Source organism: Anas platyrhynchos, chromosome 3 (assembly GCF_047663525.1).
Source record: "Anas platyrhynchos isolate ZD024472 breed Pekin duck chromosome 3, IASCAAS_PekinDuck_T2T, whole genome shotgun sequence".
NCBI classification, from domain to species: domain Eukaryota; kingdom Metazoa; phylum Chordata; class Aves; order Anseriformes; family Anatidae; genus Anas; species Anas platyrhynchos.
The window spans coordinates 86,475,161-86,501,771 of NC_092589.1; the positions used below are offsets into that span (position 1 = coordinate 86,475,161).

At 44.0% G+C, this 26,611-nt stretch overlaps 1 protein-coding gene across 3 annotated transcripts; it reads left to right on the forward strand.

Annotated features, from left to right (window-relative positions):
- The first annotated feature begins 1,062 nt into the window (after positions 1-1,062).
- Positions 1,063-25,862, forward strand: HMGN3 (high mobility group nucleosomal binding domain 3). 3 transcript variants are annotated; one of them, XM_072036250.1, is made up of 7 exons: positions 1,074-1,226; positions 15,024-15,074; positions 20,933-20,962; positions 21,581-21,628; positions 23,910-24,023; positions 24,141-24,240; positions 24,539-24,810. In XM_072036250.1, the coding sequence occupies exons 1-7, from the start codon at positions 1,212-1,214 to the stop codon at positions 24,550-24,552; spliced, it is 372 nt and encodes a 123-aa protein (XP_071892351.1). In that variant the 5' UTR covers positions 1,074-1,211; the 3' UTR covers positions 24,553-24,810. The 3 variants fall into 3 exon arrangements, with proteins under 3 accessions (XP_038033451.1, XP_071892351.1, XP_071892352.1); XM_038177523.2 differs by lacking the exon at positions 24,539-24,810 and having other exon boundaries at positions 1,063-1,226; positions 24,141-24,420; XM_072036251.1 differs by lacking the exon at positions 24,141-24,240 and having other exon boundaries at positions 24,539-25,862.
- The last annotated feature ends 749 nt before the right edge of the window (positions 25,863-26,611 follow it).

A 26,611-nucleotide genomic window follows, 5' to 3' on the forward strand; every position in this document is an offset into this window, starting at 1 on the left:
ATACCATCATCCACAAATAATTAAGGATGCATGGGACAGATGTTGGAGAATAGGTGAGAAAAGGAACACGGAAAGGTTAAGCTATGGAGCCATCCTGACTCATTTCCTTCCTGTGTTAATTAATATTTAGATGTTACACCGTGTAAGGCTGGACTCAATCCTTGGCTCACATAGGCACCTCCTGATGAAGTGTGTGCTGTTCAGTCCTTCTGCATGGAACTGTATCACCTCCCATCAGGTACTTAAATGTACAAAGGCAGTATGAACCAGGTGGCGGTGACTCTAGCTTGGTGGTGTACACGCTTCACAGGGAGCAACAGGATTCCTGCCCCAGCAAATGAATACAAAGCTGTTCCAACAACATCAGCAGGAGAATCTAATCCTTCCTAGCTCCAAGATCCTCTAGCTTGTTGTCAAAATAACACTATAGCAGAACAAGAGGTACGAGCTTCAGTCCTCTCAGGTAAGAGCTCGAGGCCTCTGGCTGCCACATCCCTGTGGGTGACCGAGCTCAGCACAGGGGGTTCGGTCCTGCTGCTCCTGCAGGTGCTCGGGGGGTCGTGTGGTATCCAGCTCATGGGACTTCTGTTTATTTTTGCATTAAAATTATATTCTTTATTAAAATTGTATTTTGAGAAGTGCTTGTTGGCAGCCTAACTTGGCTGACCGTGCAGCCTGTGCTGTGGCTGTGCTGTTTCCCTCGCTGCGTGGCGTCGGTGGCGGCTGAACGGGGACCGTGAGGCGCCGGGGGGACCCACACTGGAAATCAGCCCGGGGGCTGAAAGGGGAGACCGGCTACGACGGGGACGGGGCTGCGGCGGGTTTCAAGGGAGGAAGAGAAGGGCGAATAAACGGGGCCGAGCCACGCAGTGAGCGGCGCGGCCATCACCCTGAGGGGACCTCCCGGGGGGGGGGGGGGGGGGGAAGAGAGGGAAGCTCCCCTCAGGGCCGCGTCCCCAACGGTCCCCGCGCGCGCTGCCGCTCCCGCCCCGCCGGCCTCTGACCCGCGCGGGCCGCCCCTGATTCGCCCGCTCCCGCCGGGGCGGGAGCGGCGCAGCCAATCAGCGGCCGGGGCTGCCCCGTTGCGCCCGCCCCCCGCCGGTGGGGGGTCCGCCGGGGGCGGCGGGCAGCGGGCAGAGCCGCGGGCAGAGCCCTCAGCGCCGGGCGGAGCCGCGCTCGCCGCTTGGGTCGCCTCAGCGCCGGCGGGCAGCATGCCGAAGAGAAAGGTAACGGCCCCGAGGGCCTCCCCGGCCCGCCCCGCCCCGCTCCTCTCCCGGCGGCGGTTGGGGGCTGGGGGGTGAAGGGGGCGGCGGGGGCAGCTCCGGGCCTGGGGTGAGGCTGAGGGTTGAGGGGTGGGGGGGGCCCGGCCGCGGGGCCCGGGTCTGTGGGGAAGGAGGAGGAGGAGGAGGAGGAGGCGAGCCATGTTAGAGCCGACCCGCAGACCCGTATGTACCCGCTGCCGGCCCCCCCCCCGGCCTCCCGAGCCGAGGGGCCGCGGCTGGGGGGCTGCCGGCGCCGTGGTGCTGCGGGATTTCCCCCCCTTCCTCCCCCCCCCCCCGTGCTGGTTTTGGGATCTGGGGGCCTGGCCCTGAAATAAGATGACCCGCGGCCTCCCCTGGTGCCCAGCCACAGGTGGGGGGCTGGAGGTGCCCCCCAGCCCTCCGCTGTGCCGCTGCTGAGACACATAGCGTGCTGCTGGAGCACCCAGAGCCCCAGCAAGCAGACAGAGCTCGCTCCCAGCCAGCCCTGTGGGGCTGGTGGCCTCCCTTGGCATGCCTCGCTTCGGTGGCAGCCAGCCCCCAGCACTTTTCCTCCCTCCGTCCCTTCCCCACGGCCCCCAGCGCCTGCCACAGGGGAGAAGGTGACAATTGGAGGTCTTGGGGCGACTCTGGGGACCTGGCAGCCCTCCCACCCCGGGTCCTTTGCCCTTCTGCACTAGGTCGGTGGGAATGTGTCAGGCTGCCCTTCCGAGCGGGGAGCAGGGTTGAAGTCGCTTGTGGAGGTTTGTTTGCTGCCCGTGGCGAAGTGTTTGTCAAGAGAAACTTTATCTTTGGATAGTAGGTCCATGAGAGCATGGCTTGTTTTTAGAAGACTATTAAAAAAAATTTACGCATGTTGTCAAAGCGATGGAGACAAAGCTTACTCAGTAAATTGTGATTTACTTTGTACCGCACAGGCGAGCGTTTGCATTTTAAGATTGTGCATAAAATACCAGTTTTGGGAAGCTCTGGGTCCAGGAAGCGTTTGAACAACACTTTTTGAGAAAAGTGGAATTGATGAAGTGTTCTGCAGTGGTCAGTTTTCTTCCAGAGTAACATCCACAGAGCAAGAAGCTGGTGGTACGGCAGCAGCTGAGCAGTTTCATCAGTCAGCTCCCACCTGGACAGAGAGCCATCGCGTGCAGCTAATCACAAATTCTGCTCTCAAAACAAAACTTTTAGCTTGGAAAAAAACTGCCGATACCAGAACGTTGATTGGGTGATAAACCCCAAAAATCAAAATGAGAATAATTTCATAGTTTTGTGGATAAGTAAATAAATAATATCGCAGAAAGGGCTTGCTGCTGCTCACGCCTGCTTTTGCGTATGCCTTGGTTACCTCAACTGGCTGGTCTTTTTTTATTCTGCTCTTCTGTCCGTCTCTGAACAAAGTTTGCATCTCTACGTAAACTTCAGCGAGTGGCTGAGTGTCTGGCACGGCACTGTTGGTGGATGTGGTGAGTGACTGCATCGGGCTGCCTGTCCTCTGCAGGGCCGTGGTGTCAGGGCTTGGTGTATCGCTAGCGGTTTGAGGTTTGTGGGGAAAAGGGAGAGCTTACCGTGTGTTCAGACGGTGTTGAGTGCTGCACTACAACAAAAGGAGGTTGAACTCTGGACTCTTCCTGTCAGATTTCTGCGCGCTTTGCCTGTTGTAATAACATGTTGTGGTGTGAACGTGGCCTTTCACAAGGTGTGCCAGTGTGGGGTGAACCAGAAGGCTTGTTGTGGTATCGATAGCAGCGAATGCCTTGGCATGGTCGGGGGTGTTTCCCCCTTGTTCTGTTGCCTGTCGAACTGGAATTAGCTCTTGGGTCATATTGGAAAACTCCTTGACCTTGAAACCGCCCCGGTAAAAACATCTCTGCGTTAGCCATGGAAGAACGAGGAGCCGTCCTGTGCCTGGTGGCGAGGAGAGCCGCTGTGTGGTCACAGACACCCACCCACGCACACAGGCGTGCGTACATAAGCTCTGGTGTCATCGTCACGGAGGTGAGCAGTGCTCACACCTCTCAGCAGCGCCTGCACCACCTCGGGGGTGTGACCAGGCCAGGCGGGAACCATCCCGTGCAGAGCTGGGGCCATGCTCTGGGATGATGCGACTTGGTCTCTAATCCGGCCCCAAGCAACATGACCTGCGCTTCACAGGCTGTTTTGAAAACACTTGGAGCTGGATCAGGTGGGAGGACTAGTTCCAACTTCTTCTTCTGATGCCTTGTTTTGGATAACATCTTTGAATGTTGCTGTGGCTTCAGAGCAAATAAAAACTCTGTGATCTAATTAGCCGCTTCTGCAAACTACTTGCTCCCTTGTAGTCAAGGATGTTAGCATCGACTGTACTGCAGAAGCTGTGAAAACGTAGTGGGGAACATCTGGGGCAGGTTCCTGTTCTGATATGCAAAGTCCTTTTCTCTAAAGTCAGTAAATACGCCCAGCTAGTCTGTAGAAAAACAAAACTTCTGAATATTTGGTTTGGAATGCTGCTGCTTCAGTAGAAGTGAGAAGGTGCCGTGCTTTGGGCTTGGCCCATTGTAGTGCTCTTAGTTACAAGATCCAGCGATCATTTTTTCTGCAGGACTCTTACTTTCCTACTTCTTTTGCCAACCAGGTGTCTCAGTGTGTCTTCTAATCCTTGGGTTTAAATGCAGGTTCTCACATGTACTGGCCTAGAGCTGTTAGATTTCACCGGTGTTTTTTCCTCTGGACCTAACCTCTGTGCTCTGTGTGAAATACTTCATCATGTTTGAATTTCTGTTTCTGTGATGTTGTGGGTATTCAAAGAGGAATGTGTTCCTGCCCTGCTGGTAGGGAAATGGGGCACAGAAATAAAGGGACAAGGTGTTGGAACGGTCCCCTCACCTTGGATTCTCAATTTAAGATGTCTGAAGCGATGGTTTGTTAATGAGCACTGCCTGTGCTCTGAGTGGTGCAGTTGTTACTTCTCCAAATTTGTCGTCCTGCCTTACGGTAAGCACACAGAAACTGAGGAACTTTCAAATAGTAACCAGTTCTCTGAAGTGTGGGAGCAACTTGTGATTAACGCCAATTAGCTAATAAAGCCAAGGGTCCTGCAGATGACAGCTTGGTTTGCTGTGGCTCTGATCCTGCTGTCACTGCTCGGTGTGCAGGGGGAGGTGTAGGTCTTGTGGCAAAAGCAGTAGGCGAGCTTGTGTTCATAGTGCAGCAGTGAGAAGTACACTCAAGGGCTGTAGGGCTCTAATTCCTGTCCCTTTCCAGGTATTAATACTCCAGGCGTGCATCAGACTGTGTCAACTCTGTTTTGAAGTTCCTTGGCAAGGCAGAAGCTCCAGCAATGCCCCTGGGACTCTCACCTTGATGGTCGAAGTGCCCCGTGTTGGGCTTGGAAGCTGCTGGTTGGTAGCAGAGGCACTTTTGGGTTCATCCTCGAACACAGCAGGGCATGGGATGGGGGAATTCTCTGGTCTGTGTCATGATCGGGAGGTTGGTTACACGTTACAAGGGCAAAGGGAGTCAGCAGCAGATCCTTAATGTCTTGTCTGCTATCCTCTCCCGTTCTCTCCCCAAATTCCCCCTGTGTTCTGTGTTGACCACTTCCTCCTTTCTCCCTCTGCTGCATGGGAACTAAGAAGTCAGAGCTCTGTAAAGGTAGTTTCTGCTTCATTTGGATCAATCTTAGGTCGTCCAGTAACTGCTGGAAATCAGGATAAGCAACATCAGAAAAAGCCTCTTTGGATCCATGTCACTGAGGTACCCCAATTACAAAAAAACCTCCTGCCTAACATGCCAGCAGAGTCCTTGGGTGGGCTTCTGCCTTGGGCACCCTTTGCAGGCACGGGCACAACGTTTGCTGTGTGGTCAGGGACACACTTAGATTCAACCAAGGCAAACAGAACAGAGGTGCCAGAGCGTGCTAAGACTGCAGGATTCTTCTAATACAGGGGAAAAGGCTGTTTTGTTATGGCTTTTCAATTTTAGAGATTGTAGCGCTAGTAATAAATTTGTAACCACTGATGATTTTAAACCCTGATGTATTTAAAGCAAAACAAAATTGCTGATTGGCCTTGACCGACTCGAAGAACCTACATTTTTCATATAAAAAACAAGCAGGAAGGATCATGGTTTTATCTGCATATGGTACATTGAGATGTAATGCAGTGTAGCAGTGTTGACTGGCACTGAAAAAAAGCCATTCTTGAATAATGCTGCTGTGCCACATTGCCATAAATAATATTACAGGGCTGTTAAATACATGCAACATATATTTGTCCGTGGTTTATATTAAAAAGCTTAAAAGAGCTATTAATGTAATTTTAGCTATGACTGTTTTTTGGTTTTTTTTTTTTGAATTATGGTGATTATAAACTCATCGACCGAGTTTTTATAGATCTAAAATGCTTCTGATTGCTTTATACAATTCTGTAAAAATCTGACCCATTTAATAACAATTGATTACAGCATATAGGAATTTTCTTCTTTGACCACACTGAAGTACAACTGGAATTAATGAATGGGCACCCTCAACATTCTTGTTTTTTCCCTGAATTAAAAGTCATTTGTAATGCTGCTCCGTGCGTTGAAGCATACTGTCTGATGAGGTGCAGCCAGTGACACAGTCTGCTTTATAACCCATCACCTTCTATGCCAAAACTAAGCAGATGTAAGTCATCTTGTTGAGCACATGGATTTTAGGGAAGTACCTAGTGATGCTTGTAAGGGAAATCAAAAATAAGCTTGATGGTAGTTCAACAAGCCAGTGGGGTTGTTGTTATTGTGTGATCTGGCCAGGATGTTGTTATTATTTTGCATTCTAGAATTATCAGCATTACGTGTTTTTTTTTTGTTTTTTTTTAATAAAAAATAAAGAAGTCCTGTGTCTGCATCTGGATGTAGCTGGTATATGCCATGCAGTTTAGTGCTGCTTTTCTTCTATCGTACTAGAAAAACTTTTAGTTTCTCTGCTGTTTTATACCTGAGCATTAGGTAGAACTGCTATGTACCAAGACGTATCCTTGTTTCAGAGAAGTTGTATGAAGCTGAATTTTACTTGATGCAAGTGTGCCTTTAGTGCAGGGTGTAAGCTAACCAGATCACAGCTTTTGTTGGAAGTTAGCATCTCTCTTTGTTAACCAAGCTCAGGTAAAATGGTGATTTCTCCCATGGCCCATTAGCCAAAAAGGCATTTTCAGGCACTGGACTTAAGTTGCAGGTCATGATCCTGTTAGAGGTTGCTTACTGAACAGATGTGAACGTGCCCTTGAATTCTTTTTTTTCCTTGGATCATTTTAGTTTCGAGGTGCTACGTGATGGTGCAACGAATGTGTGATAACCCCTTAGGAGGGAGTAGTGCTGGGAATGAGCAACTGGCAGCATTCAGAAGTAAGGTCCTCCTGTTTCAGTTTTACCATCAGCAAAACTGGCGCTGTGGGACTTCATGGGTCAGGCTGCAGTTTGACAGACACTTTGGGTGGCTGTATCCAGACCGAAGAAGCAGTTCCAGACACCCGTTTGTCTCCTTACCCAGATTTAACCTGTGGGCCATCGTTCACATTTGAGGTAGTTTTGGGGCAGGCGATGCTGCTGCTGTGGCTTCCCAGAGGCTGGCACGAAGAGGAAGCTGGCTGCCTGGCGGGGACGTGCAGAACTCCCCCCAGCACCGTGGCTGCTGCTGCCAGCCAGGCGCTCACCAGAGCACAGCCACAGCCAGCCTTCCTCTGGCTGTCCCCAAGCCCCTACGTTAGGGTACGTAGAGGGGTGTTCCTTAATTCATTAGGCATTGCTCCTCAGAACAACTCGGCGGTCAGATCGTATCCCGGCACTGCTATGGAAAAAGATGCGCTGGGCTTGTTTGGTTATTTTCTTCCCTCGGTGTCCCTTGGTGACCAATTTTCAATTAATTACTCCTGTAACTCGGAGATACCGCTCCTGCCTTCCTGTAGTAAAGAGTGGGTGTGCTTGGTAACAGTGGAAGCTGCAAATATAGAAGGCAATTCCCCAAGAGTGTTCGGATCTGTCTGCACAGAAAGATCGTGCGCGTTCCCATCAACACCAGCCTCGCTGGGACTGTGTAGGTATGTCAGCTCTTCCCACCCAGATTTCTGTTGTCCTAGTGCTGAGTTAGCAGCAGCAGAGGGTGCTCCCATGGCTGGAAGTCGAGTGGCTGCTGACATTTACTTCTGCGCTCTTCTGTTCCTCTCAGGCAGAGTTAAGGAGAGGTGTTGGTGCTGTTCATAGTGGGAACATCCTTTGTCACTGCCGCATCCTTTCGTATCCCACCTGCCTCCTCCTCTCAGCCTTAGCCCCTTGGTTTATCTTCTTTTGAGACGTATTTAGGCTGTCTGTGGAGCTCTCCTTTCTGTAGTAGGGCGATGCTCTTGTCAACCCCAGCTGGAAGCATTCCTGGGACAAAAGAGGCTGGTGGGTCTAGGGCACGGCACCACGTGTGCCTTACTTGGGGCCCTGCTGCTGTCAGCTCCGAGGTGCCTGATGCTGTGTGGCACCTCTCAGTCCCAACAAAACCAACAAAGGCTCTTCTCTGGATTTCTCTTGTTTTTATCACAGTTACATCCTCTGGGAGGAGAGGAATTATACAAATTATACACCTTTCTTCTGTTATTCATGGTATTTCTCTTTGTCAGAGGTGGCTATTTTTTTGAGAATCAGTTACGCTATTAAAAATAGTTGCATAAATTAATCTCTGTTTTTAAATTTCGTACGTATTTTTCCAGAAGTATTTGGTGCTGTTTTCCTTTGCAGGCCTGATCAGTTCCATTTAGATACGGGTGATTTCAAAACCTGGCCTTTAAGGTTTTAAAAGCTCCAGCTGTGCGTGTAGACTTGCATGAGTCAATCAGCTCCATCCCACTTGCAGAACTGGCACCAGCTTTGAAAGGCCGGAGAAATATTATTATTAGTGGTTGAATGTCATCCATCATATTCTTTGAATCTGCCTTTTTATTTTATGGTGGCAGTAAAGTTGCTAAGCAAATATTGAGACAGGAATTTACACACTACCGAGCTGAATTCTCGGGTCTGGAGTTCAGGGGAAGCTGGATGACTTCAGATAGATGAACTCTGCTCACTGCTCCCATGGCTGGTGGGCATTTTTTAAAACACAGCGAATTATTTGAATAAGGAAGGAATAAGGAATAACTGTTTTAACTTACACTGCTGTTTTTAAGATCTGAGCTGCAACCTCTGAAAACTCCTTTGCTCTGTTACAGGTAGAAAATGGCCCATTACAAAACCTGACTTGAAGGATGACAAATTTGGAAGGTCTTGCCTCTGTTTTTTTCAGTCCGTTGTCCCAGTCATATAACCCTTCAAGTAAATGGTGTAAAAACAAAAAGCCAAGCCAGTTGTGAGACTTGCAAAGTGCGCCATCAAACTTCAGTGTGGTTTATATTATGTTGGTCAATCATTGCCATTGCCATTCAGTGCGAATAGCAAGGCCTCTATCTACAATGAAGGAAAAGTACTTTTCTGGCAGGTTTGGGACATCTAGAAATACCCCAGGCCTAAATTGTTTTCTGTCTCGTCTGTCTGCTCTGGAAAAGGATAAAGCTCACAGAATTTAACTGTTTGAAAGTTAAGGAATTTAATAAAATGTGCTTGTTTTGTTTTCGGAGCCTAGTGATTTTGATTATATCCAGGCAGCCTGTATTCTTATTTTCTCACATAGTCTTTGAAAATGTAATGCATCTTTATTCTGTTTGGCTTGAATTTCTAATGAAGAACAGAGATTTTGATCAGGAACTGCTTTTTCACTGATTTTTTTCCTACTAGCACATTAATACCAGGGGATATTAATGGCTTTCTTTATATTTAAACTTTTAAGTATAGTTTGTGTTTTCAGAACTTCATGATCCAACAACATTCTCCCCCAAAGGATTAGAAAATTAAATATTCTGCTTTTAGTAGACACAAGTAAAGGCATTAACATTCTAAAAATGACGTCTTGTATAGTATTTCATTGTAATGATGTAATGCTTCTTAACAGAAAGTATTAAATATTATATAGATTTAAAGAATAAGTATTTAAACATTTTTTTTTTGTAAAGTAAGGAGTAAGTGTTTGATTTAATACAAGTAGCAAAACGCAATTTGGCAATTTGGTGTCTGGAGCAGGAGGGAGTTTCTGTGTCACGCATGTTTTAGAGCTTTATAAATATTTCTTGACAAGCTTTAGGAACATGCAGCTCCCAGCCTGCCCCTGTACAGAATCAAGATTTTATTTATATATGTAAGTATATACACACATACAAAGTTTGCACAGATTATGCATATGAATAACTTATATCTACATATGTTTGTATGCACATATATATGTGTGCAGATATAGATTATATAAATAATGTATAAATGTACCCCCACTTCCAAAGTCGAATCTACATAGTGGAACTCACTTTTTAAAAAGCAAAAACCAGGAAAAAAAAAAAATATATATATATTTATATAAAAACAACTAAGTTTTGGAAGAGTGCAAGACATATCAGACTGGATAAGTATTTACAAAATGAAACCACTAAACAGATTTATTCTGTACTTCATGGTTCTGGCAGAATTACACATTTTTGACATTAATGGCACTTTTTTTTTTTTATTTTAAACCAGGGTCAGGCTTGTTGTAGAAAAAAAGAAACGAAGAAGTGCAGTAGGAAGAATACCTGATTTCTTAAAGCATTTAATAGGGTGATTTAATTCCGCTTGCAGAGTTCATTCAGATTTCCTTGGCAGTGAGCATAGTTGTATCAGCTGCAAGCAGATCAAAGAAGCAGCTATAAACAAAGGTTAATGATAAGATCCTGGAGGAGCTGAAGGAGGAAACAATGGTTAGAAGGATGGTGCAGGAGTTGGTTGGTGTTAAATTAGTCAACCCGCAGAGTCTCTGTTAATCTAAAACAAGAAGCAAACAGCATTTTAATTACATTTATGAAATGGCACGAAATTCAGAGCTGCTGTGAAGACAGAAATAATTAGAAGGTCTTGCATGTATGGGGAAACAATTCATTGAATTAAATTTAGGCTATAGCAGAGCTCTGTTCATGGGAAGTGAGGGGAGTGGAAATTTTAGGAAAACATTGCAGTATCCCCTGCACCCCCTGCTTCCCCCCCTCCCCCCCCCCCAAAAAAAAAAAAAAAAAGGCTTAGGGCTTGATATGATGTCTTTTATTTTTTTTTTCTACAGTGGTTTTGTTGCAAGCGTTTATCATGTTTTGGTTGGTGAAAAAAGTTGTTGGAGGGAATGACCAAAGCATTACGTCATGGAAATCACAGCTAGAACAGCGAGCCAGGAAAGTATCCACAGGCAAATCCCATCGCAGGCAGCGCATTGAGGTGTGGCTGAGCAAAACAGCTTGCAAAGAAGGGAGGAAACACTACAGAGAGTGCTCATGTGGTAGGACAGTGAAGGCTTTCTGCCTTTCGAACTCCTTAAGCTGGTAGTTACTATGAAATTGGTATCTGCTTTATGCAAGGGTATGAAAGGACTAATTTCTGTCCCACCAGAGCTGAGGTATTGAGTGTCAGCTAGTAACAGGATCCTTCCCGGAATGAATGATCTGTTGCATTTTATAAGCCACCTCCTTTGCCAACTGTTACTTCTCACGTTCTTGTATTCTCACTTTTCGTGCCTTTAGTGTGCTCTCCTTTACGACAGTGCAACCCACTCATTTATCTATGAAGTGTTTATCCTGAAGCTGGTCACTGCAGGTTCAAACATGCACCTTTGGATCTCTCAAATGAACAACAATAACTTCACTACCACAGATTACTGTGTCCCCCATTAAATCCTGCTTATGTTGCAGGATTTCAGTAAGAGAATTGAAAAGGAAGAAAAGATCTCCACCAGGTAAGCAGCCTTTAGAACAACAATAAAGGAAATTGGTCAGTTTGTTCTTTTACATGTTTTCTTAAAACAGTTATCTAGTTTTCTCTTTTCAACTCAACAGTACTATAATGGTGTTGGCATTGCAGGCACCACCGTATTGTGGTCGTGTGTGGAAACACCAGTTCTTGTGCATACTTCACAGCTAGTGAAATGCAAGAACTTTGTATGTAAATAAGTTCAATTTCAATATTCCTTTACCTTTTTTTTTTTCTGAATACTCCCAGTAATTTATTAATATATATATATTTTTTCCAATCTTTACAAAACCATTTTCTAAGTTGTAGCTTAAGGAAGAGAAGGCCAAAAAAACCCCAAACCAACCCCACCACAAAATCCAACTGATTGCTGCTAGGCACGGGGAATCTTGCACACAGCCTTGCAGGTTAACCTGGTGGTATAAAAGTTGTGCAGATCTGACAGAGCTCGCGAAGCTTAGCTGCAGCTTCATCTCCAATTGTGTTGCCACTACATAGTGCAGATGGAGGCATGACACAATGTGTGGTCATCTGAACCTAAAACTTGCCGTTAGATTAAATGTCAAAAGCATATTTATAGTTAGCCAGTCAGCTCCTTTGCCGTGCCTTCTCTGTACCTCTGCGAGTGGAAAAAAATAATTCACCATTATCTGGGCCTTATCGGTTGTTTCTTTTATTATCTGCCTCGTCTCTCGTAGGCATCCACGCAGAGTCAGATGCAGCAGGCCTACAGAGGCTGCTTTATGAGCATAATGTGGGTGTGCGAGGGGCTGCGGCTGGGAAATCACCAAGGCTGTGCTGTGCCCTTCTCTGCTGTTCAGCACCAGCTGTGGTCTTGATTTTGCTTCACCAAATTCACCGTGTGGATGGTTCCCCCCTGGGCCGTTTGCAGGGCAAGGCACAGTGACCAGGGCATGTTTTAATGTGCCCGGGGTGTCAGGTGAAACACGGTGAGCCACATGCCAAGAGGACGGGGGACTCAGTGCACTTGGTGGCCTTGAAACCAGGGTTCCTTTGGTGGTTTGGCACCAGCAGAAAGGGCAAGAGCTGGGACACGGACCTGAAGGTGTTGGTGGTTTCTACGTAAAAGCCCCGTGACTCCCAGATATGAGTGCAGGCTGCTTGTGGCATGCCGATTGGTTTGGGAGCTGCGCTCGGCTCAAATCGGTTCACATCCCAATCTCTGATCCCAAGGGAGAGGAGAAAGCGCTGTGGAAACTAGCACGAAGATCCACGTCAGGCTGGAATGCCTGAGCAGGGCTCACTGAGGGGAAAACAAGCTTCTGTTCCTCCTTTAGCAATTATGTTGTAGCCCTATCTGACAACTTTTTGGGGTCTGTCAGCCTATGGATCCTGGGCTGCTCGCGACTGCCCATGCCACTTGGCTCTTGCCTGTTGCCCTGCCTCAATTGTTTGTGCAGCTGCGCAGCCAAACGAGCTCACTGGAGTGGGCCAGGGGGGCTCTGTACTTGTAATCTGTATCTGTATTTATAATATTTATGCACTCATTGAAGCAGCAGGCTGTTTTTCAACTGGATCGATTACCTCAGTGGCGACACGGCCTCCCCCGCGGCTCTGCCAGCCTCCTGGGGAGGCAAGGCCCTGGGAGGGCGAGCGCAGCAGGGAGGCACCGGCGCCGGCGTGGAAATGGGAGCCTGGTGCAACCCCGCGCTGCTTGCTCCCGAGTGGCTCCTGTGCACCTCCCTCCGTAGAGGAAAGCTCTCGGCCTTCAGGATCGCTCTTGGATTTTCCTCAGAAGGAATTTTGGGCTAATTAGCTAACTTAATCAGGCTGTTACATAACATGTCGTAGCGCTGTACAGCGGTTGTGGCTGCGTTAAGGGTATTTTAATATAACTTCACTTCTTTCTGTGGTTAGCCTCGTGAGCAGTTCTTAAAATCTGTCATCAAGCAATAATACTGATATCTAAAAGCAGCCTGCCCTGTCTGTCAGGAAGGCGGACGTGTCTTTCGGTGGTGCTGGAGATAATGGGGTAAATTGCTGTGCCTTAACTGTACGGTGTTGTGGGATGAGAGTTTGCTCCCAGGCAATTACTGCAAGACTACTGGCGTGTGACAGTGCCAGCTGGTGAGGATTTAGCCCTGTTTCAAAGCTCCTAAAAGTGAAACGGTGTAAAACAGCCCGCTTGCGGGGTGTGAATTGGTTTCATTCAGTTTACGGGGAGTTTTTCAGCCTGGCTTCCAAAGGAAATGAATCATGCCGCCTTTCTGTCCCTGCCCCTATAAATCTCGAGCCTCTTGGCCCCCGTGAGGAGAAGATGAGACATTCTCTCACAGGTTTCATATATAAATAGGTGCCCAGCGCAGGAAGGATGCTATTTGAGTTCCCCGTAGCAGAAAGGGTGCAGCGCAAGTTTGTGAAGACTTGAGAAAATTCAGACAGGAGAAACAGCTGTTAGGACTTGATGAGCGCCGGGAAGGCTGTGCTGGAAGCTCGCACCATGTTGTGTGCCGAAGAGGGAAGTTGTAGGAGCAAGGCTGCTGGTGGCTGCTCGTGGAGCTGCTCGTTTGTGTTTTGCTTACAGCTCTTCATGCTCCCAGCATCACACCAGCGAGCCGTGGCAGCTCTTTCGTAACCAAACCGAGAGGCGTTTAGGAATGCAAACCTGAAGCAGTCCTGCGGGAGGCCGGCGAGGCTGCAGGAGCTGGGGGAGCAGCCAGGCTCCATTTTGGATGCCTGACTGTTGCTATTCTGAGTTGCTCTACCCCGCTCGGTGCTGCTCAACTTCCTGCTGTTTGCTAGCTGCTCAGACGGTCGCTCCTCGGCTTTTTTTAACCCAGCTGCTCTTGTGGCATGCCTCGCTTCTGGCCGGAGAGCACTGAGTAACAAAGCCACATTTTATTTTCGAGCAGGGAGTTGCAGAGTGTGTTTCTGTGAGTACGTTAGTGCCCAGGGACAGGAGAAGGCAGTGGGCAGCTGCTGCCAACCCGCCGGTCCTTTCTTCTGCTCCAACCTGCGTAACTCCAAGGAATTCTGTGTCAAAACCTGTGTGTGGGTAAAGGGAGAATTGGGAGGAGAAAGGAGGAGGTACCTAGCCTGCTCCTTTACTGATTGAAAAGCAGAAGAGCTACCAAATTGCCTCTTAAATGCCCTTTTTAAACCCATGCCTTTGTCGTAGTTCTCCTCCAACTGCTGCCGTGTGCTGGCTTTCCATGAATTGCTTGCATCTAGGTGGAAACTTGCAAAACATAAACTAATGAATCTTAGGCTGTAAATGAAGAGCAGAAGCTGGATTTCTAGCAGCGGTTTAACTAATGTTTCTTTGGTACCTCTGGCAGACAACAGCGGCCAGGTTGAGGCTTTGTTCTTACGAAGAAAGATGTTTGTCCCTGGCTTTCCTGCAGAAGTCTTGGTGTTTTACCGATTTTTGCTGTTTTGATGGTGGAGAGGAGATGAGGGGAAAATACTGTTCAAAATTCCAGCTGAGTGAGCCTGAGGCACAAAAGGAGCAAATCAGATAAAGAAATCACTCATTTCAGTAATGCTGGGCTTTTTTGGTTCGCCTCATCTCATTACCAGTGAAGTTCCTGTTTGGGAAGAAACATGTGAAGTTTCTTGGGGATTTCAGAAGCCCGAGAAGAGCAAACCTCAGGCTTCCAGTTCATACTGTTGTGCTGCCAGCTGCTGATTAGGTGAAGCTCCCAGAGGAGCCTGCAGGTGCTTTGGTTAATTGGCTGCGGGGATCACTGGGGGACGCTGTGTGGTACACGTGTACCTGGTGATGATCAGTCCCGGTGTTCTGCTTGGAAAATCGAGAATGGCTTTGGTACGATGGTGCCTGTACCAGGCTTCCTGAAGTTGCTGCAATGTACAGAAACAAGCGTCTTCACCATAATTTTGTTTGCTGTTGCTTGGATGCTTTTAAGTCTGTAATAAAAGCACTGACTTAATATTTTCTTTTAGTCTCCAGAGGGTGCTGAAGGCAAGGATGCAGCAAAAGTAACTAAACAAGAGGCAAGTATATTTCCTTTTTATTTTTTTTTCTTTTAATTCATTTTGGCATGTATTTCTTTAACTGGAGATCTGTGGTCTTGTGTATCAGAAGGCTACGAATCGCTCTGCCACTTCTGGTGAGGTGTTTTCAGTGCGAGTAAAGACAGTTTGCTTGAAACCAGCAGCGATCCACGTTTGTAGCTTTTTTGGACATAGTTTGTTTTGGTGCACCGAGGTCTCATGGGACTTAACCGATACACAGAATACATTTCAGAACCATTTAGGGCTTTTATAGATAAACTCTGGTAATGCAGCAGCGGGGGCTGTCACTGCCTGGATCCTCGTTGCTGTCTCTAGTGAGTTGGCAGAAGAGGGTTAATACATGCACCTCAGCCATGCTCCATCAAAGCTATTCTTAGCTGAAGTGCCTGATGGAAGGGTGTCTTGAATTCAGATACCAGGCTCTGACCTGGAGCAGCTGACACATTTGTGTGTTTTCTTTGTCTGAATTCGCTTTAAGGGCACAGCAACTTCTGGCAGAAAAGGCAAGGAAGCAGCAGGTGGTGGCTTGACCACTACAGTGAGGTTTGCTGGAGTTCGTCTGTCACAGGCCTTAACGTGTTTTTGTTTTTGTTTTTTAAAAAAAGGAGGGGCTAAGGGAATATGGGGATTTGTTTTCTTAGATTGTCATCTTTTGAAGCAGACGAAGTTAAATCAGGACCCAACGGGTGAATATTCAAATGACCTAAACCTTAATTGCTCTTCTTGTAAATCCTTGGGAAGAAGTCAAATGAAGTTTTACATTTTCTGCCTTGAGAAGTTGGTTGCTGGTCAATCCAGCAGAAAAAAGATGCGAAGAAAATGTCAAAATATTCAAACAATAGGAGCGATTATAATGAGCTCCTAAAAAAAATAATAACTGGGAAGGAAGTCTGAGAAGAATGGGTTTTGGTATCTCAGTATCTTCCTATGAAATTTTCTCCAAGACCAATTAGTTTCTCTTTCACAAAATATGAAAAGGCTGACTAAATCATCGTAAAAATATAATCTTTTTTGCTCTGAATTAATGGTTTTCTCTGTCCCAGTTTAAATATTACTTCTTCAAGGGACAGAAAAGTAAGGTTCCTTCCCCTAAAAGTTTGAGAGCTGATTGCTTACATAAAGAAGGACCAAGAAGCTTACAGAAATATACAGGTTCTCTAGAGAGAGCCTGCTTACTCTGAAATGTGAGAGCTCTTAGAGTAGTCGTCAGTCAAGATAATAGTGGCTGATGATGCTACAGGAGGGGAGGAAAAAAAAAATACATTCTCAATAGACATACCTGTAGCTCTCAGTGGGTGAGTGAGGAACACAGTTGAAAGAATTAGTTTAGAAACTGTGGGAGCTCTTGGAACAGGTGGCATTTGTGCAGAAAGGGTGGCCTCGGTCTGAACCAAAACAGACCCATACGGATGGCATTGAGGAGATTTGAAGAACTTGTCAGTCTCCTTCAGATGTGTTATTTAAAATAGTTTGAGAGTATGTAGGGTGAAGTCAGTGCTCCTGGGTAGCGGGATGGGGAGGGAGATGGCACAGAAGCCATAGAGGTTGACATCTGAAAAGTCAAAGAGCAATATTGAGAAATAAAGCTCTGCTTAAATCACGCATGAGAACAGGCAACAGACTCACATTGTAAGAACTGCACATCGAAATCTGGGCAACTTGGACCCGCTAGTTTTAAGTGAGGGCATCAGTAGGTAATGGAAACTTGTTGGGGCCCAAAATATCCAGGTTGGAGAACTACATGGCATTAAAGATGGGATGGAATTGTTACATGCCTCACTTGTCTTTAATATTTCTCTAGATTAATAGAGAAATCAATAACTACAGCTGAGTCCTTTGGGGGTTGCCAAGCCATGCGTTAATGGGGTGTATATAGTGTAGAAACTGGGCCCTAGTGTAGAAACTGGGCCCGCTATCGTTTGGCCACAATAATAAAAGTGTTAATGGGATGTTAAGGGAGATCAGAGAGGTTCTGAGGACAGCAATAGTGTTAATGGAGATCTCACTTACCCTTCAGAGATTTGGTAAGAGGCACAGGATGGCACTACAAAGGCAAAAAAAAAAAGTTAAAACTGTAAGTGCTTGCTTCCTGGAGGAACAAATCAAAGGGCCAATAAAAGGATAATAACTTCTTGATGCTCTTCAGTAGTATTGTAAGAGTTAGTTAAAAAGACATTTAGCAGAGAACTAATCTGTAGTTGTGGCTATAATATATTCAGGTTCGTCGTCCTTGCAGGAATGTAAGTCCAAATAAACTTCACGATGGTAAGTTTTGATATCAAGAAAGGGAATTTTAATAAAAATGATAGCCCATTAAAAGGAACAGCTAAAAGGTTTAATGGTTGCAGGTGGCAGAGAGGCTATGTGATACACCATGCTAGAGGCTTGCAGAAGAGCATGCTGTTCTTCAAAAGCCCTCCCAATCAGAATGGCTTAACAGCAAATTAAAGGAAATTCATCATTTTTAAAGGTGTTTCTATAAAGATAGAAAATAATGAGGGAAAGAGCAAACCCTCCAGCAAGCCAAATGTCAAGCTGAAGTACAGTAACGAAACCCCTGCTGTGGGTAATTCCTACCGAGGTGCTCACAATGGGGCCACTTCCCATGGGTGCAGTGTCTGGAGGATGTTCTTGAATTGAGTCAGAGGGAGATCTAGGCAGCCTGGCTGTATTCACCAGCACCCAAATCTGAAGTTGCCAAACTTTTACGTTCAGGACGTAATTTTTACTGCTTGCATTGGCCCTATCAGAGTAACTGAAGGTAATGAAATGCTCCCAAGACTTTAGATAGGGGATTCTGGAAAATGAAGGCTGTAAGTCTGACTTGGAAAACTAGTAAAATAATAGAAAGAAAAAATAATGCTAGAATGCATACACGTGGACAAGTGTATAATAATTTATATAGCATAATGAGGGAGTCAACACCAATTTTGCAAAGAGGTTATACTTCACATAGCTGAGTTGTTTGTAAAAGGCAACAGGTACATAAATGCTGGCATACTGATTGCTACAGCCTGCTTACACGTAAATAACATTTTGGATAAGGCTCCCCAACCTGGTTCTTCAAGAAACGAAGCTTGCATGGATTAAAAGGAAGGTATTCCTAACAACTGATAACAAATAAAGGTATGAGAAAAAAGTAGGACATATAGCTATAGCTATATTTCATAATATAGTTATTCACAATAGCTAATTTTCGTCTTGGAGGAGAATTATCAGTGGAGTATTAAGATTTGTGCTTAAGCTTGTGTTGCTGAATATATTCATTAAATAATGTAGGAGAGGGAGTAGTGGAGAAATGACAAACTTTATAAAACGTGATCAGAAAAATTTAGAAGTGAGACCGAGAAGGATGTAATGTCACTGATAACTAGGTGATAAAATGTAAGTGGTGCTAACTCGGTATGGAGAGATGTGAATTAATTCACGTGGCAAGGGGAAGATGGCAGTGATTGGCACCATATCAGCTGGTAATCAGGAGAGCGATTATGGAATCACTGCGAGTAGCTGTTAGACAACAGCGGTTCTCATCACAAAGTAAACAGAATGTGGGACAAATACCGGAGGACAGAGTGGGAAACATCAGCGTATCACAAGGTTACTTTGTTGGGCTCCCAGATGCAAACTACAAAATGAAGTTCTCCTGGCTCTTCCTTAAGAAGGATAGAAAGAAAAGCACACGAAGTACAGTGGCACATACAGAGGGTGCGGAGCAGCTTTTCAGTGGGTTCCAGCAGATGGTCTGGGATTCTGGACTCCTCATATAAGAGGGGATAAAATCATCAGCTACACAGAGAAAGGCAGTTAGTAACCTGAGAACTGGAGGGATAAAGTGCAAGTAAGAAGCAGTAAGTTTAGAGGAAAGGCCACAAAGAGTGGAGATTCTACTTTTTCTTGTCCACACAGCATTATAACCCCATTATGGAACTCATTGCTACGGGATGTTGTGGAAACCGAAAGCACCAATGAGTTCACTAGCTTCTGAGACAAGCTTATGGAAAAAATGTCCCTTGGGGCTGTTAAACGTGTGGTGTATATGTAGCATCCAGGTTGGAAAGTTTGCACATGTGGATTGCCAGAAGCTGGAGCAGTAGGAAAGTGCAAAGTGTTGGTTGCTCTGTCTGCTCCATTGCATAGGCTCTTTCCAGGGGTGTTTGCTAGTGGACCAGTGTCAAACAGCTGGGTAAGCTGGTTGTTCCTGTCTTAGTACAGCTGTTTGAATGGGGAAAAAAGTTCCAAAATGATATTAAAATCTGTCCTGTGACTTGACTCTGATTACCTCCTTATAGGCAGATAACACAGCATACATACAAACTCTGCGTGAGCATTAAAGTGACACACCAGTCGGGCATTCAGGCATCTTTAAAGGAGCTGGAGGGCTTGTGCCAAGTTCCTCATAGCAATGCAGAACATACATGAAACCAGTCATGGAGCTGGAACAGGTGGGGAATGTGGGGGAGGTTATCATTTGTGTAGAAAAGCACAGTGTCTTTTGAAACGTAAGTGCTGACACAACATTTTGATGCCCAAACGTTGAGGGATAGAAATCATCAGTTGTGAAAACAGACTTGTTTATAAGAAAAGAGAGGTTTATGTTTTTGTTTTTTTGTTTTTTTTTTGTAAAAGATACATAAATATTTAATAGCCGAAAATATCGCTAGGTGGTTTTTGCTAAGACTTCTGTTTTGCTGAACCCAGATCTGAACTTTTCACTACTGCTTTCCACAAAGGGTGGTTAAATGGCTCCATTGAATACAAACTCCTGCATTCTTCAGACATAAACAGCAGCTTTTTTTCTGTTGCAAGCGATATGTGGAGCCGTGGTTTTTCATCTCAACTTAAATGCTTAATGCATAATTAAAAAGGTGTTTTTGATTCACTGTTTCGGCTGTGCTACATGGGATATTTGTTGCAGTTGAGCTGTCTCTTTATTTTGATTACAAGTGCGATTCCAGTTTTATGATACAGGCCAAACTTTAACCATGTTTGCTAACCATGCTGTGTAACTGGATCGTGGGTTCATCTGTTTTAATGATTTCAGAAAATACTGTTAGCAAACCAATGAGCTTACAGATGCCTTGAAGGCTTAACTCATCTTCAGTGGTAAACTTATGAGAAAGAACAGAATGAAATAAAGATTAATAAGGGAGGTGATGAAGGAAGAAGGAAGAAAAGCACAATATTTGACGTTCTTCTTTCCTTTTTAGAATTATGTTTAAATAGAAGAATTCATTTTCCCTGTGATTCTGCAGCTGCCTTTGTATGCCTCGTCATATGCACTCCTGGATTGAGTGTGGGGGGCAATGTGGAAGTGAGGGCACCTCTCTTTTTTTTTTTTCCTTTTTGAAATTTTAGGGCTCCGATATCCTCTAGGGAAGGATGTTATCTTTATTCTGCTGTGTATCAGATAGTCTTCCTTACTGGCTATTACAAATAACATCTAATAAATTACAGAAACATCATTCTAAGTATTTACGAAATTCAAGTATTTTTGAGAAAGATTCAGTGTCCTCTGCACAGGTAGGCACATGTAATGCATTTGTGAACCTTTCAGAGTGCAGCAACAGCCTCAGGAGTACTTGTAAAATAGGGGGAAATTAGTATTTCACCATATTGAGAGTAGATATGGAGGAGAATTTGTCAGGAATTACAGATCACTTTGTCCTTTTAAAACTTGGGTCCTCCAAGATGAGGATGCCCTGAATTGTGTTTGGCAATAGATGGGTATTTTGGTAGGGGCGTGTTTTATGCTGTCATCATGACTGATACTGTGTTGCTTTGAATGCTGCTTGCTGTATGCCTATAAAAATGTCTTCTCCTTTCTTCCTTTTCTGTAGCCCACGAGACGATCAGCAAGATTGTCAGCTGTAAGTATCTGTGACAGCCCTTGGTGTATACTTTTCTAGTGCTTTCTCAGCCCCATCAGGTTTGTTACATTTTGCTTGATTCAATTTTAATTCTTGCTGAGAGGTATTTAAGAACTCTACAGCTAAAGATAATTGCATTTTCTTGGGTTTGGGAAGTTAGTCTGATAGAAGATACATTTCCCCACCTCAGTGCAATGCCGTGTGCTACATTCAGTATTGACTCAGTGTCCTTTTGCAGGCTGGTAGTTGTGGAAGTGCAACTTGTCTGTGAAAGAGAAAAGGCTGTCCTTTGAGGGCTTCATTCGCTGCCACTACTAGTATTTGGGTTTAGTTTCTCTTCTCTGTTAGAGCACATCTGATAGGCCTTTTTTAATAGTTACTTCTGATCTCTGTGTTTGTCTCTTCAAATGACCCTCGGTCTGCTTTCAACTCCTAGAGTGAGCTCCTAGGTGTGTGTACAGTGAGGAGGTGCACTAAGGTTTTTCAGCCTTTTTTGAGGTGCACGGTAACGAGTGGGAAGTAAGGGAAGGGGATGTGGGGGGGAAGCTGTGTGGAGCTTGGGTTACTGGCTTCTGGTAACATGTTTAATACATCATGCAACTGAAAATGTCTTTTTAGAAACCTGCTCCACCAAAACCTGAACCCAAGCCAAGGAAAACCACTAAGGTAAATATACTTCAGCTGCCATCCTCGTAGCCAATAATAAGCAAGTACACTCCCTTTTTGCACTGCAAACAGTTGAATTCGCAGAGTATTTGTGAGAGGCATCAGCTCCCCTGCCCTCCTCCCAGTTCTCCCCTCAAAGAAAAAACAAATTAGATCATTCTTTTCTTTCTGTTCCACCCCTTCCTGGCCTCATTACTGACCCAAACAAAACGTCTTGCCTGTTTGATACGCAGACTATGTTAGTTTGTAGTTAATTTCTACTTCAAAAACATTCTTCACCTTTCCTACACCTTTCCTGAAATTTACAGGTTTGGTTTCTACAATAGGATTTGAGATTACTGCATGCCATCCTGTTTCGTTGTCTAGAGGGGCAGTACTTCATTTCATAGTGAGATACTCTTATCTCTTCTTGAAGCCTGGCAATTGCTGAGAATGCACAATTATAATTAAAGGTGAAATTAAATATATTTAAATTGAATGGTTTGGGTTTTCTAGGTCAGTTACAGTCAAATTAAAATCTTATTAGAGTCTGAAATACCTTTCCAGGATTTCAGCATGTGAATCATGTACTTCAGAAACTGTAGATCTATTTGCGCCCAAGGGGAATGCTAAATAAGAACAATTGCTTTATCAGAAAAAAACATACTGCTGGAAACTCAGTCCAGCACTCCTCACGCTTACATTTTTCAAGTCCTTGTATTGGGATCTCAGCTGGGCAAGTATCAGAATATGAAGTCCATGTGTGAAAGTAAAGCTATGACTTTGAACACATTATATATAACTTAGCAACTTAAAATACTAACAATGTCTTGCTGAGTCTGTCATGCTTCTCTCTTAAAAAGAGCCGCTAGGAAAGGAAGGGAATGTGGTAGGTTCTGTATCTTCCAGCGTGTGTTATGAAATGAACATGGTGCAATGAGTCAGGTGAAGCTGCATTGACATCCAAGGCTTATTTCAGGCAACTGGACTCCTTTTCAACATAACTCTAAGTATTTTTTTTTTTTTAGTGCAGCAGTCTGTTTTTTCAAGTTCTGACCAGATCACATTTTAAGGAGTATATTAATCTTGGTCTCCAAAACAAAAAGCAGCAAATGTGTGCTGTGACCCCGCTAATAAACAACTAAAGATAATACAGCTTCAGCATCCCTTTTATTGTTCAAAGCTTGCAAAGTACGGATTTACTAAGTCCTCAGTTCATTCATTTGTAGCTGAAGAGTTAAGATGATACACACCACCAGTAAGCATCTCAGGCATTGCAGCTGCTGTGTAAGATCGAAGCTCAAGAGTGAAAGGAGTAATTCAAGCTCTCCTGTAGCTGGGATTAATGACATCCCTTCCTCCTTGCCCCACTGCTCTGGGGGGACCTCTCTGGAAAGGCTGCAAATGTTCCAATGCAAAGGGAAACTGACCTTAATATCCCCTCTCCCAGCTTCTGTTGCCATTTTGCATGGGGAATTTGGAGCGAATGATGCCATGGAAGATATTCACAGGGTTTATCAGAACTATTTTAGCTGCCAATGAAAAAAAATACACTGCCAAACATGATTTACATTTTTTTTTACATTACTTATGTTTTTATCTTTATCCTATGTTTCTACTGCTCTGAGATCACAAATACAAATACATACAGAAAGCAAGGAATAAAAAAAAGTAGGTTCAACATAGGAACTGTTCAAGAGCATATCTCCAAATGAAACTGTAGATGTTAGGATAGTTCCTTTTGATAAATTCTCTGCTTTGTGTTGCTGCAGATGGAATTTTATCAGTTTGCCTTTCTCATGTGTTGGTTGGTTCTTTCATTGACATGAAATGAACATCACAGATGTTACCAAACTAACAAAAGGACAGCCAACAAAAGTGCTTAATTTTGTTAATCTAATTTATTATTTCATGTTAATCAAAACTGTAGTGCTGCTGCACAAGCAGTGCGGTGTTTGTGCTTGGCTAAATAAGCTTTCCATATATTATAATTGGATTTGTTCATACAGATATTTTAGATACCTCTGGTTTTTAATCAGTGCAACCAAAATAGTTTGAGGGTTTTGTTGTATCCCAGTGAATTAAGAGAAACAAAAAAGAAGTAAATTTCCTAGAAATTTAGGGAGTCTGGTTAACTTTGGATGTAAATTTTTCAGGTGGTGTTTAGCTGTTTTCTGTTTCAGTCCAGCACAAGCAGCTTGCTAGAATTTGCTTCGTACTTCATATGAAGGATTTTTGATAAAGATGTAGAGTTGTGGCTATTCATGCAACATCTGTGCCCATGTTTTTAATCTTCTGTCAGAAGGAACCTGGAACAAAGGCCAACAAAGGTGCTAAAGGGAAGAAGGATGAAAAGCAAGAAGCTGCAAAGGAAGGTACTACACCATCTGAAAATGGTGAAAATAAAGCTGAAGAGGTACTTTCCACACATACCTCCTGCTGATTGAATCAGTGCTTTTTTAATTATTCAGCCTTTCAGACATTGATAGCATGTTCATAATGTTTCTTTTTATTGCCCATAATGTTATTGCAGATTCGCATCTCTCGCTCAACTGTTAGTGTTTCAACATCCAGAGGTGCCCCACCCAGCACACTGTCAGTAAAAGGGCAGATTGAAACAGTGAAAGTTAAGGGTACGGTAGAGCATTCTGCATGTGTGCAGTGAATAGAAACAGGTAGTGGTGTGGTGCTTTTCAGTATGAACAATGGAGGCTGACAGGTAAGGCTTGTATTGCTTTTGAAAAGCTGGGACCAATGGATTAAGAGAAGTGTGTGACTGTACCTGTTTTGTTTGTGTGAATGTAATATCGACATAGGGTTGAAATTGAGCTGTTTAAAAATAAGAAATGGAAGGAGTAAGAGTAGGGTGGGTATTCATACGTATATAACAGCAATTTACTATAGTAATTAATTTTTCTTTCTTCTCCACAGGCTCAGAAAACTGAATCTGTAGGTGACAAGAAGGAATGAAATATCATGAAAATTTTGGGTTGATTTTATGTACCTCTTGGACAACTTTTAAAAGATATTTTTATCAAGTATTTTGTAAATGCTAATTTTTTTAGGACTATGATAGTTGACATATTAAACTGTATATGAACATTTCCCTTCTCATAACAGTGCTTTTAGAAATTCCCATTGTTGCCAAGTAATATAAATATCAACTTAATATTGCAAGGTATGTGTAAAATTGGATCAGCATTCCATACACTTGCTTTAAGAAATTAAGTCTTGTGCATATGGTGATGTTTTTACTGTGCGTATTTGAATTTTTCATGCAGTTTTTCTAGAGCAATAATCAGTGGTGCTTTTGTACTTAGGGTTTATGTGATTTTAATGAAACATGGATAGATGTGGCCACCTGCTGACTATTTTGGGTTCTTTTAATGGATTAAAATAAAAGGTCTCCTTGCCTGCAAAACTACAGCCTCCTAATGTTTTCTCTAAATCTGAGGAATGCCTTACTCATATTTTCAGCTGTTACAAGGAAGACAAAATGATATAGCAACGATAGTTTTGCATGCGGTCTGTTTGGATTTTCTTTTTTGATGGTGTCTGATGAAAAAAAAATACCCACACAGGAGTAGCAGGTTGGGATTTTCAGTGGCCCGCAACCTAAGCGACTTTATAGGTACATTCTTCAGATACTCTGTCATAGGGTGAGTAGAGCTGACATACTCTATCAGGATATCATGTCTGTAATGAAGTATCAACAGAGAATGAATTGCTCGATTGCTACAGACATGCAGTAACTGCTAAAACCAGCTTTGTTTCTCCCTCTGCTCCCTTTTCATTAACTAGAGAAGACTTGCATCATATTCTCTGGCAACACTTCTTTCTACCTGCAGTCTCAAATTTAATATAAACAAGTAATTGCTGTTCTGCTTCAGCTGAGGACAGTTGTTAATACATTGAAATCGCTGTTAAACAGCGCTATATATTTGTTACCTGGTAGAAATGGAACAATGAAAGTTATTTTTGAGGTGATTGTGGTGATGTGGTGGAGTAGCTAATGATTTTTTAGTATCCATGTTTCAACTCTGCAGCTCATTATAAGCGCCTTTTATAATTTTTCTCCTTCTCTTTTCTCTAGGGGCCCTGGTATTTCTATTGTTACTTCTGGGATGGGAGGGGTGAGAGAAAAAGATGTTCCCTGTTCTTCAGTAGTATTGATTTGTATTGCTCAAGTGGTGGCCATTATGTCTGAGGATACTTCTTGCTTGTTTAAGTCAATAAATGAATGACTGTTGCTTGACCTAGTGTTCTATTTATTCTTTGGGAAGAAATCTCCGGTTGCCTTTTTTTAAAACAAACATACAAAAAACCTAAGCCTGTCTATCATTTTAAAAAAGTTACAAGCTAAGAGTGAATACAAAAACAAATAACATTGCTATATGCTAGCTAGAGTAGTAGTTAAGATTGGTATCGAGATAAGCACTGCTGCTGCTCTTGTGCTGTGCTAGGCTTGCTAACGCCAAATAAAAGGAGTCTGTTTGCTGCATTGTGGTCTTAGTTTTGGAAAAAAAATGGAAATAAGGAAGGTAGAGGGCTGTAACAAAATTTGTAGCCTAATCAGAAGGAAAGTCAATATCTTTTTTCACTGATATGTACTGAGTAATCCTGCACAGTACTTCTCATTTGGTTTCTGATCGTCCCTGTTGAAAAGTCTGTTAACTTAGACACTATGACCTTGGGAATTTTCGTCTGAACTTTTTCTCATAATCATCAAGGTGCTTTTTATAAGCATTTGCCAATTTATGGGTTTATCATTCCTGGGGATTGGTTTTGTGACGTTAGACCAGTTTCTGTGGAGAACTAAGGGATCAGTTGCTTAATCTTACCTAGCCAGGTGGAGTTGTTGAAATGACCCTTCACAGCAGTGATGTAACATCATAAGACACTGACACATCTGGACAGGCTTCTTCTGGGGGAGCTTCTTTGACTAAATCTCTGTCAGACAGAAGTTGGTCCTTAAATTAATTGGATGATATTCAACATGTATCA